This window comes from Mangifera indica, chromosome 3, assembly GCF_011075055.1.
Source record: "Mangifera indica cultivar Alphonso chromosome 3, CATAS_Mindica_2.1, whole genome shotgun sequence".
NCBI lineage: Eukaryota > Viridiplantae > Streptophyta > Magnoliopsida > Sapindales > Anacardiaceae > Mangifera > Mangifera indica.
In genome coordinates, this window is record NC_058139.1 from 4029717 (window position 1) to 4050060 (window position 20344).

The 20344-nt window shown below is 33.0% G+C and overlaps 1 protein-coding gene and 1 long non-coding RNA gene across 2 annotated transcripts; one reads left to right on the forward strand and one right to left on the reverse strand.

Moving 5' to 3' along the window:
* Positions 1-1343: 1343 nt before the first annotated feature.
* On the reverse strand, positions 1344-2278 carry LOC123212451. The gene is made up of 2 exons (XR_006501546.1): positions 1757-2278; positions 1344-1665 (listed from the first exon to the last, which is right to left on the reverse strand). It is a non-coding gene; the product is annotated as an uncharacterized LOC123212451 (long non-coding RNA).
* Positions 2279-16448: 14170 nt separating this feature from the next.
* On the forward strand, positions 16449-18233 carry LOC123210817. The gene has a single exon (XM_044629306.1). The coding sequence runs from the start codon at positions 16449-16451 to the stop codon at positions 18231-18233; it is 1785 nt and encodes a 594-aa protein (XP_044485241.1).
* Positions 18234-20344: the final 2111 nt, after the last annotated feature.

Here is a 20344-nt window from a genome sequence, read left to right on the forward strand (position 1 = left end):
AGAGTAATAGAACAGTAAATATTTTGTATTTTAGTTTAGACATGATAATACAACCTTTTAATTTTGTATTTTGGTTTAGGCATGATAATGCAACCTTTTAATTTTGGGCAAAGGACTATTTTCCATTCAAGTTTTAGCTTAATCTCAAAACTATATCCATGGTAATAGTAAATGAAAAATCTAAACATCCATTCATTCCTAAATTACTATTAAATTTTCTATTAAATACAAGAGTAAAATTGTCATTTAATAATAATATTAAAAAAAATATAATTTTATCTCCTCAGATTTTAAAAATTAATATTTCACCCCCATACTTGAACTTTGAAAAGTGACTTTCCCCCCTTCCCCCCAAATCCTTAATTTTTTTTCACTCTCCATTCGGCCATCGATGATTGACGTGATTGTAGGTTACATGATGAGCGTCGTCCAGACTAGACAAAGGAGAGTCGCCTATTGAGGACAACGCTTGTCGTCAGAGATCTCAACGATGATCATCGTTTAGAGAATAATCTTTGGACGAAGACTCCTCTACCATTAGTCGGTTATTGTCGAAGAAAGTGACTGGATTTTAGGAAAAAAAAGTAAATTTTTTAAAACTTAATTCAAAGGAAAAAATATTAGTTTTTTAAATTAAAGGAGAAAAATAAGATAAAATTTTAATTATTTTAATATTACTGATAAAATAATAAATTTGTCCTTTAACCCTAAAAAAAAAAATGTAGGTGTGTTCTAACAGAGGAAACTTTGAATGTGTATTTGAGTTTTTCATCTGCCGTATGTATATATTTGTCATTTCAACAAAACTTGGGTGGGTAATTATCCTTTTTCCTTCAATTTTTATCAAATTATTTTGTGGTTGAAACTTAAAGAGCTGTTAATTAAAAAAATAAAACCTGACAGGTTCTATATAAATCATATCTAACCATTTTATATCAACTAACTTAATTAAATACAATTTTATTATAATCTCTAATTTTTCAAAAAAAAAAAAGTTAAACTAAACATCAATCATATCAATAAATGCTATATAAAAATATACCAATAAAACCCTCTTGTTTGATTTTGCATAAAAAAGTATCGAAGGCAAAAGTTTGAATGTAATAATCGGCCAAGGTACGATGGTCCTCGGGCTGTTTTCTGGTGAAGATCAAATGTTGCTAATCCAAATTTCAGTGTTAACCTATTACTAACACAAACTGACATTCAGAAAAGCTCAATAGACAAAGGGGTTCATCGGGTGATCATGCACCTGGGCTCAAATCATCATCGCGTAAGTGTATTCAATGAATAATACCATCCATAGAGTAACAGACATGTATATTTTATACAACATTCTTGGAATCATTCTGTATTCATATTTAATGCAGAAAAAATAAATATAATAATCAGATCAATCTAAACCTACACCGTAATATTTGGGAATTAACTGCACAAATAATATATTGCTTCCATCAGAAAGCTTAATATTCAGCCGAGTATTTCAATAAAGCTTCTACTCAGTCACACATTAAACCACAGTTCCCTTCTTCTGCAGTTAATTTTCAAAAATAAAAAACAGGAAGATATCACACTAAATTTCTAAGCTGATCTTGTTTCGGTTATATAGCAATCTCGTCAACTTCTGAATTAAAAACAAAACTTGGAAAAGTAGTTGTAATATCCCTGCATTTACATTTAAGAAAGGTGATATCAGTAGGAAGCAACAGAGATTAGGAAAGCAAAAGATTAGGCGCAAACAACACCATTACTTAACCTCAAGTATGGGAGGGTCATGATCTTTAACAATGACGGGATTTTAGAAACGAAATTTTGCCATTCAGATTTATCTATGCTGCCATCTTGGTCTACATCAGCTTCCATAAATGTCTATCAACGGGATTTCAAAAAACATGTCTATCAATAAAAAACTCTAATAATAAACTTGCACTCTAAAGAAAGACAGCAATTACGTTGGACTATGAGTAGTTGAACATGATAAAGAAAGCCAAAATGGAAAAAAAGAAATAGCAGAAAAAAACCAGAAGAAGCTAATGTCACTTTAGTTTTGTTCCTCATTCAAGGCAACTTCATGCAGTTAAATGTAGAAATGACTGTACAACTACAAAGTGGAATATCAGGGACCATATGCTCCTCCTTTCAAGGTTTATGATAAAACTTCCTAGATTTCCCAATTTCTCATAATTTCAAGTGTTTTTCATGAACAAACAACCATTTCCTTAGAGTTTATTCATTACTCTGATTTAAAACAATAACCTATGACTTTACTAAGGGAACACTGTACTAAATGAAGAAAATGTAGGCACAATACCCTAATACAAAAACCCCATATTCTTATCAAACAAGCATCAAAATATATTCCATCTCAGTTAGAAGTCAATCCCTCAATATGTGACTTAAACACAGCTTCAGTACCGTAAACATGATTGACAGAAACCCAAAAACTGATCTATTCTTTAATTTAACTAAAAATTCTACAATGTACCTAAAGCAAAAACCCCGAATTCTTATGAAGATAGGGACTCAACAACTCAAATGAAACATATAAGAAGGATCTAGTAAAAACCACATGTGGTTAGCACAATGTCCACAACTTAACCTAAACAAAATAGAAGAATAAATAGCCGAGGTTCCAGTGAAATCAACCGAGTAACTGAAGGCCGGTAATGAAATCCCATAAATATGACAGTTAGTAACAAAAACTAATAAAACCCAAATGACCATACTCCAAAGTTCAATAGCTATAAAATCAAAACGCAAATTAATATAATTAAAATTAAAAAAAAAAAGTATAGGGAAAGGACTAGTGGCAAGGGTTTTACAGTAATCTTCATTATCAGAACCAAATAGATCTTTATCATCATCTTCTTCATAGCCGTCATAAAACCCTCTATCATTATCGTAATAATAATTGTTGTTATTATTAATTTTAGTAAGGTTGTCTACTTCTTCTGGCGCTTCCACTGCCACTGCTGGACTGTCTCCCGTCACTGCCGTTGGATGAGGAAGAAGCTGACGCTGAGGACGATCGAGATGAGAAGGCTGATGAGGATGAAGAAGCCCAAGAGTCGCCACCTCCTCGTTCCCCAAAGATATCCACGTCTTGTTCAGAGAAATCCATGGCGTTAGTTTGCTTCCAAGTGTGATAGTTCTGGGTTTTGCAAGCGTGTGTCAGATGAAGTCGTGGCTTTGGAAGGTGCCCGGGCCCGTGAATGAGTCTCGTCCGTATCCGATTCTCAGCCTTTCTGTCACCACTTGGGTTCCCAATTCAGATGGGCCGATAAAAGCCCAATAGTTGCAGGTCTACGAATATGACAAAAAAGTGGTTTTATTTAGGGAAATTTTAAAAATTAGTCAAAATTAAGGGGGTCTAAGCGAAATTACCCAAAATATTTAGGTTTAAGCAAAAATGCCCAGGTTTTGTGAAATGACGAAACTGCCCCCATATATAAACTCAGCAAATTTCGTTCCTTCCCACGTTAATGTTACTGTTTAAATTCAAAGAAAATTCAAAATTTCCAACTCTCCCACGTTCATCTGGATTTCCACCTATTTTCTTGGTTTCCGACAACCGAAAATGGCAAATAAGATTAGTATATCTCCCGTAATCTTGTTTGAATCAAGTTATTGCTCATATTATTGAGATTTGATTGAGAATTTGCGATTTAAAATTTTAGGGTTTCGATTTGAACAATACTTAAAATGTTATGATTTTTGGTTGTTTTGGTTGAATTGATTGAGGGGTTTTATGTTATACAACGTGTAGATTTGATTTATGCGAAAATCGGAGGCCGAAACAACAAAATTTTGGTCGAAAATGGCTGCCGAAGTGATCGGCAGTCCGACGTGGGAACAGTGTTTCCCACGTCAAGCACTTCATCCCACGTTCAGCAGATTTTAGGGGGGGTAAATTAGCTTTTTTAAAGTATTGGGGTGTCGTGGGAAAGTCATTAGCCCACGTCGGGTTTTTTTGAAATTGGTCACATAAACGTGAGTTTGGCAAAATTACGAAACAGCCCCTGTATATAAACACAACCAATATTTTCCTATTTCTCACGTTAAACACAGCCAAAACTCACGTTAAACACAGCCACCACGTTCATCCCACGTTTGACCAGATTCCGACGATTTTCTTGGTTTCCGGCAACCAGAAATGGCAAATAAATTAGTATATCTCCCGTAATCTTGTTTGAATCAAGTTATTGCTCATATTATTGAGATTTGATTGAGAATTTACGATTTGAAATTTTAGGGTTTCGATTTGAACAATGCTTAAAATGTTATGATTTTTGGTTGTTTTGGTTGAATTGATTGAGGGGTTTTATGTTATACAACGTGTAGATTTGATTTATGTAGAAATCGGAGGCCGAAACAACCAAATTTTGGCTGAAAATGGCTGCCGAAGTGATCGGCAGTTCGACGTGGGAACAGTGTTTCCCACGTCAAGTGCGTTCGCTCACGTTCAGCAAATTTTGGGGGTGTAACTTAGCTTTTTTAAAATATTGGGAAGCCAGGGAGATTCCTTAGAACAGAGCAGGTTTTTCTGAAATTTTTCATATAACAGTGGACCTTTTTATAATTGGAATTTTCATGAGGGGGTAAATTGAGAATTTTCTTATCTAGGGTTTCTGATAGGGTAGTTTTCAAATTTTATATCTGTTTTTTCTGTTCTATGGTTTTTCAACTTTTAGAATTCGAATTTCAGTTCCGTTTTTTCGAATTTCACCGTTTTACGAGATATCGACTCGTATTTTTCAGATTTCTGAAGGATTTTTCGTTTGTTGCCATTCTAAGGTTTTTCAACTTTTAGAATTCGAATTTCAGTTTCGTTTTATCGGATTTCACCGTTTTACGAGATATCGACTCATATTTTTCAGATTTCTGAAGGATTTTCCGTTTGTTACCATTCTAGGGTTTTTCAACTTTTACAATTCGAATTTCAGTTCCGTTTTTTTAGATTTCACCGTTTTACGAGATATCGACTCGTATTTTTCAGATTTCTGAAGGATTTTTCGTTTGTTGTCATTCTAGGGTTTTTCAACTTTTAGAATTCAAATTTCAGTTCCGTTTTTTCGAATTTCACCGTTTTACGATATATCAACTCGTATTTTTCAGATTTTCGAAGGATTTTTTGATTGTTGTCATTCTAGGGTTTTTCAACTTTTACAATTCGAATTTCAATTCCATTTTTTTGAATTTCACCGTTTTACGAGATATGGACTTGTATTTTCCAGATTTCTGAAGGATTTTTTGATTTGTTGTCATTCTAGGGTTTTGTAAAAGTTAAAATTCGAATTGTAAAAGTTGAAAAACCCTAGAATGGCAACAATCAAAAAATCCTTTGGAAATCTGAAAAATACGAGTCGATATATCGTAAAACGGTGAAATTTGAAAAAACGGAACTGAAATTTGAATTCTAAAAGTTGAAAAACCCTATAATGGAAACAATCAAAAAATTCTTCAGAAATCTGAAAAATACGAGTCGATATCTCGTAAAACGGTGAAATCCGAAAAAACAGAATTGAAATTCAAATTCTAAAAGTTGAAAAACCCTAGAATGGCAACAAACGGAAAATCCTTCAGAAATCTGAAAAATACGAGTCGATATCTCGTCAAACGGTGAAATTCAAAAAAACGGAATTGAAATTCGAATTCTAAAAGTTGAAAAACCCTATAATGGAAACAATCGAAAAATTCTTCAGAAATCTGAAAAATACGAGTTGATATCTCGTAAAACGGTGAAATCCGAAAAAACGGAACTGAAATTCAAATTCTAAAAGTTGAAAAACGCTAGAATGGCAACAAACGGAAAATCCTTGGGAAATCTGAAAAATACGAGTCGATATCTCGTCAAAAGGTGAAATTCGAAAAAACTGAACTAAAATTCGAATTCTAAAAGTTGAAAAACCCTAGAATGACAACAATCGAAAAATCCTTCAGAAATCTGAAAAATACGAGTCGATATCTCGTAAAACGGTGAAATCCGAAAAAACGGAACTGAAATTCAAATTCTAAAAGTTGAAAAACCCTAAAATGGCAACAAACGGAAAATCCTTTGGAAATCTGAAAAATACGAGTCGATATCTCGTCAAACGGTGAAATTCGAAAAAACTGAACTAAAATTCGAATTCTAAAAGTTGAAAAACCCTAGAATGACAACAATCGAAAAATCCTTCAGAAATCTGAAAAATACGAGTCGATATCTCGTAAAACGGTGAAATCCGAAAAAACGAAACTGAAATTCGAATTCTAAAAGTTGAAAAACCCTAAAATGGCAACAAACGAAAAATCCTTCGAAAATCTGAAAAATACGAATCGATATCTCGTAAAACGATGAAATCCGAAAAAACGGAACTGAAATTCGAATTGTAAAAGTTGAAAAACCCTAGAATGGCAACAAACGGAAAATCCTTCAGAAATCTGAAAAATACGAGTCGATATATCGTAAAACGGTGAAATTCGAAAAAACGGAACTGAAATTCGAATTCTAAAAGTTGAAAAATGAAAATGCCTTTACAATGTAAAATATCCAAAAACCCCTCATATTTATCTAAAATTATTTTAACGAGTGAGGGGAGTTATATAAATGAAGGGAAGGGTAATTTTGATATTTTAGAAAAAGTTTGAAATAAATAAATAAATATCAAAATACTTTTATAATGTAAAATATCCAAAAACCCCTCATATTTATCTAAAATTACATTAAAACCCCATAGTAAGTGGGAGAGTTATATAAATATGAGGGGAAGGGTAGTTTTGGTATTAAAAAAAGTCATAGGCATTTTTTTTTTGAAACAGTGATTTTGGGCATTTTGGCTTGAAAATAGTGATTTTGGGTATTTTTGCTTAATGGGAGGGCATTTTGGCCATTTTTTAAAATTTCCCTTTTATTTAAGTCTCAATAAAACTGGTTAAAAACTAAAAGAACTGGGTTGGATCTAGTCTTTTAGCCTTTTCTTTTATCTGAAACTTCCTTTTTGTTCCTTATAAAATTTAAAGTCAATAATCTTGTAAAGTAGAAAGTTTTTGAGTCATTTCCTTGCACATTCATAAGTTCTTCGAGGACTTTGGTTATCTAGGCTAGCTAATCAAGCAACTTATATACAAACTCTAACTCTGTTTCTCCGTTTAAGATATGGCAAATTATTCATAATCCCACGCAACATATACATTACTGTAAGTATCACATGTAATTCAAAGCTGAAAGTTCACCCTACACAGTACACAATGAACCCAAGAGATTTTCCCACTGAAAAAAAAAAAAAAAAAGAAACACAGAAGTCTTGTCTCCTTCACTTCAGACAGAATCAGAGAACTTTCTTATCTTTTCTGGGCCGACCCAATTAAGCAGTATGTTTGGACTCAATTGTTGGCTGCCGCTAACCCATTAAAGGATGTCTCCAAACTGCGCTGATTTTGCATGCGGTGGTTTCCTTCAACGTCAACAGATTGAACTTCAGGTCGGGCAGAAGCTCCTTCAGGGTTATTCTGTCTTTGGATACAAGTGATGACAAGAGTAGGAAGGGAGCGAAGGGTGCAACAAAATAGATTCCAAAGCGTTTCATGCCAGGGAGAAAAGATAATGATAATGAAAAATGCAAGCCAAAAGAGCTGCGGTGGAAAGAGGAATGATGCAAGTAATGCCAAAGCCAAGGGACCTGAAAAATGTCCCGCTTGCAAGGTTATGGGATGGGCTGTGACAGGGAGTTTGATGGAAGTTAAAACGAAGAGAAATAACAAGAAAATAGCAAGAATAAAGAAGGTGAGTTCCAAAACGGGGTATCGAATTTGATCCATCTGGAATCAATATTAAGTAGAAAGAAGGTGTTGCCGCCTTGGGATGTCAGCAACAGAAGGATGAGATTTATTATGGGTGGAACGAGATGCCTTAAATTTATGAGGAATTGCATATTTTCTACTGCTATTAGTTTGCTTCAGAGCGTGGAGATTTGATGTGCAGGAGAGTTCGTAGCGTGATATATAGCGTTATAACTGGAAAAAAGGAGCCGTGTGTTGACGAGGTAAAATTGTCTGCTACTATGAGATTCTACAATACCATCGAGGAGCCATGACCCCTTTTTTTCACTGAAATAATTTTCAAATATGAGTTACGGTTATTTAACAAAATATCCTTCATTATTTTATAGTCTAATTGATTTGATAATAAGTAATAACAATCGCCAATGAAATGCATCATCATCATCATCACTTTTTTCTTTCTTTATATGTTTCAAGATTTTCCCTTTTTATATTCTAAATTGAGGACTTTTAATTGAATTTTTAAGTACTAAAGTAGTAGCACCTCTTAGTCACAGAAAATGCTTAATCGTGAGATTACATTCTAATTTTATCAGCAAGGGAATTACATATTCTTATTTAGGCTGTTGAAACATTTATATGTTCAGGTATACACGAAGAGTAGTATTAAGTGTATAATTTTATACATAAATAACGATACTCATGATTGAATTGTTAAAAATTAAAAATAAAATAATACTAAATTATAAAATGATATATTATTATTTGTGTACATAATCCGAAACATATATCCTTTTCAATTCCTAATTATTTTTACTATTACAAATAATACAATTTATAGTTATGAGTCAAAATAATAAAATAAATAAGCCAAGAAACATTTACTATTTAAAAAATTTAGAACCAATTAAAAGGAACTGCTGATCTGGTTGAATATTACAAGATAAAAAAAGAGGCAACTTATTTGATATTGTAATGGTGAGATAACTTTGGAAAGGCCGCAAAAAAGTGAAAGCAGAAGAAAATGCAAACATCCATGGCTTGTCGGCTTCTGGAGGGGAAAGAAGATGGTAGAAATTCTTCACTTAAAAAGGGAAAGTATAAGTTTCTTTATTACTATGATTTATTTCTTGGAGTGAACTTTGTAAATATAGTAGTATTTTATGTACAAATTTATTTATAAATAATAATATATTATCGTATGATTATATGGTTAAAAATTAAAGATAAAATAACATTCAATTATATAATAATATATTATTATTTATATGTAAAAATTGTACATTTAGATTTATTATTATAGAAATAATAACTTAATTAAAAATGTATGATATCCCTTAATATATTCGATTGTGTTAATCAATAATGTAAAATAATTATACAATTAGATTATTAATAAAATTATATATATAAATAATAATATATTATTATATAATTAGATATTAATTTATTTTTAAGTTTAAATTATTTAATCATATAATAATATGTTATTATTTATATATAAAAATATATATAATTTATTTATATAACATTACATTTGTATGATTAATATGTTTGAATACAAGGTGCTAAGCGATAACGAGTCTAAGGATCTCAATTAGATAACGTTTGATGAGTAATGACGTTTGGTGAACAGAGAATGTGTTATTGTCAAAGGTCAAAGTAATTAGCCGTATTGACTTAAAAAAAAAAATTGGGCAAAAGCTACTGCAATTCTGGTTGAGGATTGCGAAAGGAAATATCGAGGCAATTTAGTTGACATTATAATTGTTAAATAATTTTTGGATAGCAAGCAAAAGGGAAAGGGATAGTTTTCTACCTAGTTGTAGTCTAAATTTAAAATTATATTTATGACAGATGAAATATCTAAAAATTTATTTTTAAGTTAATTGTTATCTAAATTTTTAGATAAAATAACGATAAAATTATCATTTTATCTATAATATCTAAAATCTAAAAAATTTATATCACTTTCTCTTATTTGTTTAAAAAATTTACATTTACCCTCGTGATTAAACTTTGAAAAATTAATTTTTTTTCTCTTTCCAGGTTTCATCTCTGGTGGTTTAAGGAACCGGTCAGTGATAAAAAAGAAGCAAAGGTCTTCTTTGATTAAAAACAACCCTTCGTTATCAAGATTGAGAAGACTCAATGAAGGATGATACTTTGTCGTCTTTCGTCATCGCTTTTGAACGATGTGATGAAGGATGACAAAGCGTCATCCTTTGTTGTCGTGTGTTGGACGATTGTCTTTCATTGTCCTTCATAGTCATATATGGAAAATTGGTGAAAAGTGTTGATCGTCAGTCAGAATGATGGTGGCCGAAGAAGGAAACAAATTTAGGGGTGAAATTTAAACTTTTCAAATTTTAAGAATTGAGTTGGAGTGTTAGTTTTTAAAATCTAGAGAGAAAATAATATATTTTAAAGCTTAAGAGTTTATAGGTAAAATGATGATTTTATCTCTATTTTTAACTGAAAATTTGGATGACAATTAATCTATAAATGAGTAATTTTGAAATTAAACTAAAATTTGGAAGGGAAATAATTGTTTTCCCCAAGCAAGAAGGTAAAAGCAGAAGAAAATACAATCGTTGAGACGCAAGGGTGTCACGCACGGGCGGAACCTGCTGTATACTCCTCAACATTGAAAAACCCCGAATTCTTATGAGGAAAGTGACTCAACAACTCAAATGAAACAAATAAGAAGGATCTATCTAGTAAAAACCACATGGGGTTGGCACAATGTCCACCACTTAACCTATACAAAATAGAAGAATAAATAGCCGAGGTTTCAGTGAGATCAACAGAGTAAATGAAGCCCAGTAACGAAATCCCATAAATATGATAATTAGTAATAAAAACTAATAAAACCCAAATGACCACACTCCAAAGTTCAATAGTTATAAAATCGAAAAACAATTAATATAATTAAAATTAAAATTAAAATTAAAATTAATCAAAATATATGTATAAATATAATATTTAATTATATATTTATACATTATATATATACGTATTTATAAATATAAAATTAGATAAATATAATATTACTATATATATAATTAAATAATTTTGGAAAGCCAACGAAAAAGTGAGGGCACGAGAAAATGAAAACAATGAGAGTGACATCACGGTGCTCATCATGAGAATTTTTTGAAACGAAAATGAAAACATTTTTTAAATTAAACCAAACAAAAAAAAATGATTTGATTTAATTTAAATTTATTGAGAATAATTCAATTGCAAATATTTTATATTTAATAAATAATGATTGAATCATAGTAATTTAAGATATATAATAAATATGTAAAATGGATATAAAATACATATACAGTAAATATATAAAGAAAGTGACAAAATATATATAAAATAAGTAGTATACCTAATTGCTTATAGAAAGTTTTTGTCAAATATATATACTTACTTTATGTATACAAATAGGCACACATTTGATGTGTGTTGTTAAGTGATTGAATGATTTTAAATTAAAGATAAAAAATATATAATTACATGATGACATATCATAAGTGTATGTATTTGTATACCAAAAAGTGGTTACGCATAATAGCGTTGCACTCTCTCTCTTTTTTTCTCTCTCTATATATATACAGTTTAATTCAATTTAAAAATCATTCAAACTGTAATTTATACTATAAACTGTTTTATTTTTTATTTTTAATTTATCAGCCTAAACAAAATTGTTATATCAACAAAACCAAACTAAATTATAATTTTTGAAGGATTTATTCTAATTTTATGATTTGAATCAAATTATGTACATCTCTTCTAACATCTATAGTTATTCGGCTTTGGGTAGGGTAATATGATGGTTTCAGGCCATTGACATGCATCCCATGATGTATACTTAAAATGGAAAAGTAAGTGTTCCATTATTAATATAATTTATTTATTGGAGTGAACTTTATAGAAATGATAACTTAATTAAAACTTAAAAGTGTATGATACCCATTAGGATATTCAATTATAATAATCGATAATATAAAGTATATGGTATAATTAGGTTATTAAAGTTGACATGTCCCTTTAATTTGACTAAGTTTGTTTAGTTTTAATAGGAGTCTAATTTATTATTTTTGTTAATTTAAATTTTTATTTTCCAACTCCCAAAGTTTGATGGAAATAGTAAATTTGAGTTGCAAAGCCAGATACAACACTTTTTTTGATATGCAGATCTATGGGAGACTATAGACCCGAGTTTTACTATATCAGGAGATCAACCAACATCAACACTAGAACAAAGAAATCAATAATATAATTGAACATTATGTTAGCAGAAAAAATTGCTCAGCTATTACTAAGCATGGAATATGTTGATAAATATTTACGAAGGGAACGAGAAATTTCAAATTAGGATCCCAGAACAACAAAGGCAACAAGTAGCAGTTTACAAGTCGTCGGTTTGAACCATTATAGGTTTGTATGCAAACTTTTCAAAACTTTATGGAATGATTTTTCATGCGGAAAATAGTGAAGAAAATTCAGAAACTTTGTTGATGGCATGTGGTTTTGCAAGGGGGAAACATTAAAATAAGTGGTTTTTAGATACAGACTGTAATAATCACGTGTAGAAATAAGGGTATATTTTCTGGGATGGATTATGGATAAGTTGTTTATTTCAGGGCTGAATTTGAGAACAATTAAGGTAAAGATGCCAACTATGGGGAAAAGCATGCAAAATTTCGATTCATTTGAAGGACAAGTCCCATAATTTTATCTCATATGTTCTCTATGTTAAGTCTTCAACAGAGTTTATTCAGGGAAATTGTCAAATAAAGGCTACACCATATTATTTTATAAAGGGGTTTGCACCATATATATATATGATATGTACAAAGGACTAAAAACAAAAGGTAACCACTACACCTAATTGTTTATTTCCATCCACTATCTCAGTTTAACGGTGAAATTCAAAGTTTTGTTTCCCTTAGAAGCAGTATAAAAAGAGAACTTCTCCTCTCCTTTTCTAACACATTAATATTTTGAGAGTTCTCTCAATTCTTTTCAACCTCCAAAAATTTTCTCGATAAGTTTTCCAGTGTTTTAAGATTTTTTTTTTCTCGTATTAGAGTTTAGACCTGATTTGTTTATCATAATAGAGAGATAGTGCCTCTTTTACTATAAATTGGTTCTTCTATATTAAAAAATAGAAATGATTCAAATACCCTAATAAAGTCGGCAAGCCTGTTTGAAAAAAACTGTGTTACACAAGTCTCAATGTTCAATATAATACAATTCTAAAATTTTTTAGTGGATTTTTGTCTATCATATTAAAGTAAAAATATTTTATTCCCCATCACAAGGTCAGTATTGTTTTATTTTATTTATTGATATTCTGACTTTATTGTTATTTAATTTGCGGAAACTAATATTAAAGTAAAAATAATTATATTTGATATAAAAAATTATTATCTTATTCTGAAAAAAAAAATCAGTTACACGTAGACTTTCCATTTTTTTCTTCTTTATAACAAGTAAAAATGTAAGATAAAACGTGTACATCAATATTGATCCTACTTGTAAGGGTAAGAAATTATCTTTTCTCTTGATTGAATTTAAAGAGAGTGTTTTTTATGAGAAGTGTTACAGAGAATTTCGCTTGTGTGTGAAGCCATTGTGGCACGAGGTCCGGGAGAGCCTCTAATCATAAAAGAAATCAAAGTTTTGTTTTTTCATTCCGGTAATTAAATGTATATATAAAAGAAAACAATGGACCTTTAACGGAGAAATATGGGGAATAACTTAAACACATCCTTCCAAAATGGAAGGACTGCACAAGAAGCAAAACTCAGCCAGTCTTACGAGTTTAAGATTTCTTCTCTTAAAAATTGATCACGATTACTACCATAATGGAGGTCAAGAAGAGAACAACTAACTCTGCGAGCAATTAACTCTGAAAATACAAATAAAAGCTACCAGACCCAATTAATTCAAAAAGACTGTACAAAAATCTATCCGCAAAACAAAGCAGCATTAATAGTAAAACAGCTGTCAAAATAGGCAGGGTGTCAGCCGTGAGAAGAAAAGGCCTCCCAAGCAAATCCAGAATACGATTGAAGTCTTTTCCAGAAGACAGAAACTCCATCCAGGAATTGAAAGCAGAAGCAAACACACTGCAGTATCCGAAGTCTGCACCTTGAAAACTTGTGCGAAAGTTCCAACAACAAATCTGCAGCAACCTGGAATTTACTGCCTGAGAGGCAAGAGCTGGAGTGGAGAGGACCTGACGGAGGGGCAGCATAACCTTATCAAGGCAGCAGCATCTAGACAAGAAGACTGGGCTGCTGTGGAAAAGGAAAAAACCTGCAGCAGAAAGGAACTATTAAGGAGGCGTATCTTAGTAAACTTTGTTTTCAACTAAAAGAACCGAGTTGGATCCAGTCTTCTGGGCTTTTCCTTTTTCTGAAACTTCCTTTTGTTCCTTAAATTTAAAGTCAATAATCTCTTCAAGTAGTATGTTTTTGAGTCATACCTTTGTACATTCGTATGTCCTTAGAGAACTTCGGTTTTCTAGGCTAATTAAGCAACTTACATGTAAACTCTGTTTTTCCAATTGGGACAGGTAACTAACTGCGGAGAGAAGACCTACGGAAGCCGAGCTCAGCAATTTAATTTCTTATCGTAATTTTCAGCTGCAAGAAAATATATATATACGTAGGAAACTTGGCTCCAGGAATATTGGATTTTGTTGGGATCCATTGAGCATGTCTTCTACTGACAACGGAAAAAGACGACAAATTTTTCAAAACCCCACCCAATATATATCATATGTGTTTGTGTAAAGGTGTGTTGGGTTAAAATAATGTTTTTTTACAACAAATGAAAACTTTTAAGTTGCTTATAAAATTAATGAATATAAATTATTATTATATTTAATAAAAATTATTAGATATAAATAATTTTGAGAAATTAAATTAAATGTCCAAATATTATGGGTTTTCAGCAAAAATACTCATTTTTATTAACACAAAGAAAAAAATACTCAACAAATGTGAATTGATTGAAATGTCCTCACATATAAACCAAGCCAATACAACTATCCAAGCCATTTTTCCATGATAAAATTGTCGAAGTTTTTGAAATTTTGCAGAGGTTTCACGAGTTTCAGTAACCGCCGCACCACTTTGACTTTTCTCTAACGATGAAAATGATAAAAAAATGTTAATAATTGATTCCTTGTCATGTTTGAATTATTTTGGTATTGAGATTTTATCGATTAAAAGAAGATTTTAGGTGTTATTTTGTTAGGGTTTTTTATTTTAAACTGATTTTGTGAGTTGAATCTTGCTTGTTTTATATGAATTAGTTGAGAATTTTTGTGTTATAATAGATATAGATTCGCTTATTATTGAAATGAGAGTCGAAAAAAGACAATTTTGGTTAGAAAATTAAGCCATGGAGGGTCGGCACTCCACCTTGTGGGAAAATTATCCACCTCGTGAATCCACGAGGTGGATAATTTTCCCCCAAGGTGGAGCGTTGATTCGGGTTATCACAGTGGAGTGCCGACTGAATGGTGTGAGAAATGCACGAAAGGTAGGGGCTTATATAATATACATGAAGGGTATTTTTGGTATAATTGAGCTTTTTCACTTAAGTTGTTTGATTTTTAGGTATTTTTGTTTTAGTCATTTAAATTTAGACATTTTTGCTTTAAACCTATTGTATTTGGAAAATTAATTTAGTTTTTCAATAATTATTGTATTTAGTTATTAAACTATTATTTTATTTAAATATCTTTGAGTAAAATATTTTTAAGGTTATTTATTATATTAATTAAAAATAAAGATATTTTTCTTTTATAAAATTAACAAGTAATAATATAATTATAATAAGATCAAAATTATCTTAATAATATTTTAATATGAGATAAAAATTATATTAGTATTTATATTATTTACCACATAACCGTTACTAATAAAAAATTATTAGAATTTTTTGTTATTTACAAACTAATAAAACTCTTAAATAATAAAAGATAAATTATTAAAATAATATTTTAATATCTTTCACCACACACATCATAAATATAGGTATCACGTATAATTCCAAGAAAGTTCACCCTACTACACAATGAACCGAAGAAACTTTCCTACGGAAAAGAAGAAATAGAAAATTTGTCTCCTTCACTTGAGCTAGAATCGGAGAATGGTTAATTAGGAATTGAAAACCAAGCAGCATGCACATGATAATTGTTGAGATATTATGGCATAAATATAGAAAAATATCTGGACTCAATTATTGGCTGCTGATGAGTCACCGAGAAGATCTCTGAGAGTACCTAAAAGGAATCCAAAGTATTTGGATTAAAAGTGCTTGCAACTGGGATAACAGGTGGCATAACAGGTGGCCCTTGAAACAGTCCAAGTCGGTTAACAGCCTTGCAAAAAATTAGGATGAGCAGTTGTTATTTTCAATAATCCGGCTATCTTGTTGTTATTAGCCGTTAGTGTCCTATTTCTTAGTATTGTGATCTGAGAATTAGGAAAAACTGTTATTTTCACTGTTATTTAAACTCTTCTATTTCGTCAATAAAAAAGAGAAGAAAAGCTTGTTTCAATTAAAAATTCTTTACGGTTGGTTCTCACCGCAAGTAGAACTTTATCCTCATAATTTCGCATAGCTTTGACTGGGACCTATTAATTGGTATCAGAGCTACAAAAAAAAAAATGGCTACCAACAAAGAGAGAATAGAAAACTTGGAAGCTAGTCTTGGGGATCTACAAACTAACTTGAATCGAATGGAGCTGGGGGTCGGCGATAAACTGCTACAACTCGAAGCTGCTATTTGCAAAATGTCCGACATTCTGACTACTAGGCAGGAGGCTACCTCGGGCAACACCAATGAATACAGCAGGCAATCCTTCAATGGGCGAGCCCATGATCATACGGAAAGCAAACCACCAATGTTCTCTTCTAAACTGGCTAGACTCGAATTTCCCAAGTATTCGGGGGATGACCCAACGGAATGGTTCACACGTGTTGATCAGTTTTTTGAATACCAGGGTACTTTAGAAACACAAAAAGTATCCTTGGCTTCTTTTCATTTGGAGGGTGAAGCAAATCAATGGTGGCAGTGGTTACGAAGAGCTTATCATGAGGAGGGAAAGGAGGTGACATGGAGCATTTTTACAGAAGAGCTATGGTCTCGTTTTGGTCCTACTGACTGTGAAAACTTTGACGAATCATTGTCAAAAATCAGACAAGCTGGATCTTTACGTGACTATCAAAAGGAGTTCGAAAGGTTGGGCAATCGGGTGCAAGGGTGGACTCAAAAGGCGTTAGTAGGAACATTCATGGGAGGACTTAAGGCCGAAATAGCTGATGGCATAAGAATGTTTAAACCTAAAACACTGAAAGAAGCCATTAGCCTTGCGAGAATGCGGGATGAGCAGCTGACACGCCAGAGAAAAATAACAAAGCCTCTCAATAAATTCATGGCTGACACTCAATCTCCAACAAAACCTAAGGCAGTTATCCCAATGAAAAGGCTCACGTGGGAGGAGATGCAACAAAAAAGAGCACAAGGTTTATGCTTTAACTGTGATGAAAAATTCACAGTGGGGCATAAATGTCGAGGACCACAACTTTTACTTTTGGAAGGCAGTAACAAAGAATCAGACGATGAAGAAATAACTGCATCAATGGAACCGCAACATGAAATCTCCTTACACGCACTCACAGGGTGGTCGCCTCACAAAACGATGCGGGTGATGGCAAAAATAGGATCACGTGCAGTCGTGGTTCTGATCGATAGCGGGTCTACGCATAATTTTATTAGTACAAAAATGGCTACTATGCTGCAACTACCAGTGTTGCCGACCAAAGCTTTTGACGTTAAAGTAGCGAACGGAAAACCACTAAAGTGCCAAGGCAGATTCGAAAATGTTTCCATTGATCTCCAAGGTATTCCTTTTGTCCTTACTTTATATGCCTTACCATTAATGGGGTTGGACTTGGTTCTTGGTGTCAGTTGGCTGGAGCAATTGGGAACAGTGTTGTGTAATTGGAAGACTCTAACCATGGAATTCCAGTGGAATAACCACACCCAAAAATTGCAAGGAATAGGAGCACAAACTATCCAAGCAGTTTCAATGAAAGCTATCACCAAAGAAGGTCGACAACGAGGGTCCATATTTGCTATTTCTTTTCAACCCGACCTAGATTCTACAAAGCAACACTTGAATCCGACGATGCAACAATTGTTGGAAAAATTTGAGGATGTCTTCCAAGAACCTACACAACTTCCCCCGACGAGAGAAGTTGATCACCACATCAATTTGAAAGAAGGAATCGAACCCATCAATGTGAGACCATACAAGTATGCCTATTTTCAAAAAGCTGAAATTGAAAAACAAGTTCAGGATATGTTAAAATTGGGGCTAATAAGACCAAGTACTAGTCCATTTTCGTCTCCTGTTTTATTGGTTAAAAAGAAAGACGGGTCTTGGTAGTTTTGCACAGACTATCGAGCACTAAATACAGTAACTATAAAAGATAGATTTCCTATTCCCACGGTCGATGACATGATCGATGAGCTCCATAGAGCCACTTACTTCACCAAATTAGACTTACGAGCGGGCTACCATCAGGTACGAGTACACTATAATGACATTCATAAAACTGCTTTTCGTACTCATAATGGTCATTACGAATACTTGGTCATGCCCTTTGGTCTTTGTAATGCACCTTCTACCTTTCAAGCCATTATGAATGCAATCTTTCGCCCTTATCTTCGCAAATTCATTTTAGTTTTTTTTGATGACATTTTAATTTATAGCCCCAATTGGAACATACATCTTGAACATGTTAAAACAGCTTTAGAAATATTAAGGCAACACCAATTCTTTGCTAAAATTAGCAAATGTGCATTCGGCTTACAAGAATTGGAATATTTGGGACATATTGTGACCCCTCAAGGGGTGAAGGTTGATCAAAGGAAGATTGCAACTATGATAAATTGGCCTAAACCAACTAATGTTTCTGAGTTGCGTGGTTTTTTAGGCTTAACAGGTTATTACAGAAAATTTGTTTGCAATTATGGCATCATAGCACGGCCTCTCACCAACTTACTAAAAAGGGGACACTTTGGATGGAATGAAGAAGCCGAAAATGCCTTCCAAAAGCTCAAAGAGGTTATGACCGTTACACCAACACTTGCTTTGCCCAATTTCAATGAACCTTTTGTCATTGAATCAGATGCATCAGGTCGTGGCATAGGAGCAGTCTTGAGTCAACATGGGAGACCTATTGCATTCATGAGTCGAGCCTTAAGCAACAATAAACTGTCACTATCAGTTTATGAAAAAGAAATGTTAGCCATCATCCAAGCAATTCAGACATGGAGACCTTATTTGCTAGGTCGAAAATTCTACGTTGAAACAGACCAAAAAAGTTTCAAGTACTTATTGGAGCAGCGCATAACAACGCCAGAGCAACAAAAATGGGTGTCTAAATTATTAGGATATGACTATGAGATCAGATATAAGCCAGGTAGAGACAACAGTGCAGCTGATGCATTATCCCGGGTGGCAGGCAGTCCTAGCTTGGACACTTTATTTGTGTCTCACTCTCCATTATGGGACACCATAACAAAAGAGGCCAAGGACAATCCGTACATGCAGAAAATCAGTAAATTAGCAATAGAGAATCCAGGTAATCCATACAAATTGCAAAATGGACTAGTGTGCTTCAAAAATCGTGTGGTGGTGCCTCCTCATTCCGATGTCGTTCAACTACTCTTGAAAGAATTTCATGATTCACCCATGGGTGGGCATTCAGGTGTCCTTCGAACATGCAAGAGATTATCGCAGCAATTTTATTGGCCATCTATGTACAAAACGGTGAAAAATTATGTTGATTCTTGCGATGTATGCCAACGGACCAAGAGCCAAACACTGTCTCCAGCAGGTCTTCTACAACCTCTTCCAATCCCATGTCAAGTTTGGGATGACATTACCATGGACTTCATCGACGGACTTCCGCCTTCTAATGGAAAAAACACAATCCTGGTTGTAGTTGACAGGCTGAGCAAATCCGCACATTTCCTAGCTCTTTCTCACCCCTACACGACAAAAATGGTGGCGGAAAAGTTTGTTGAGGGAATAGTGAAGCTACATGACATGCCTCGTTCAATTATTAGTGATCGTGATTCCATATTTATCAGTCACTTCTGGCGGGAATTCTTCAAGATGTCAGGCACTCAGTTGAAAATGAGCTCTGCGTATCACCCCCAAACCGACGGACAAACAGAGGTTGTAAATCGATGTATTGAACAGTATCTTCGCTGCTTCGCTCACCAGCAGCCCCGAAAATGGCACTCCTTCCTTCCATGGGCTGAGTTTTGGTATAACACCACATATCATGCGTCTACTGGAATGACTCCGTTCCAAGCTCTCTATGGCAGACCTCCACCCACGATACCGCGATATGATGAAGGTAATTGTCCAGTTAATGAAGTGGACCAAGGGTTAATCTCTAGAGATGCCTTACTACGCCACCTTAAAGACAATTTGACTGCAGCCAACAATAGAATGAAGCAGCAAGCTGATTCTAAACGCAGAGA

Excerpts from the sequence above, each read along its gene's own strand:
- LOC123210817 (XM_044629306.1), top strand. The coding sequence starts at position 16,449 with ATGGCTACCAACAAAGAGAGAATAGAAAACTTGGAAGCTAGTCTTGGG.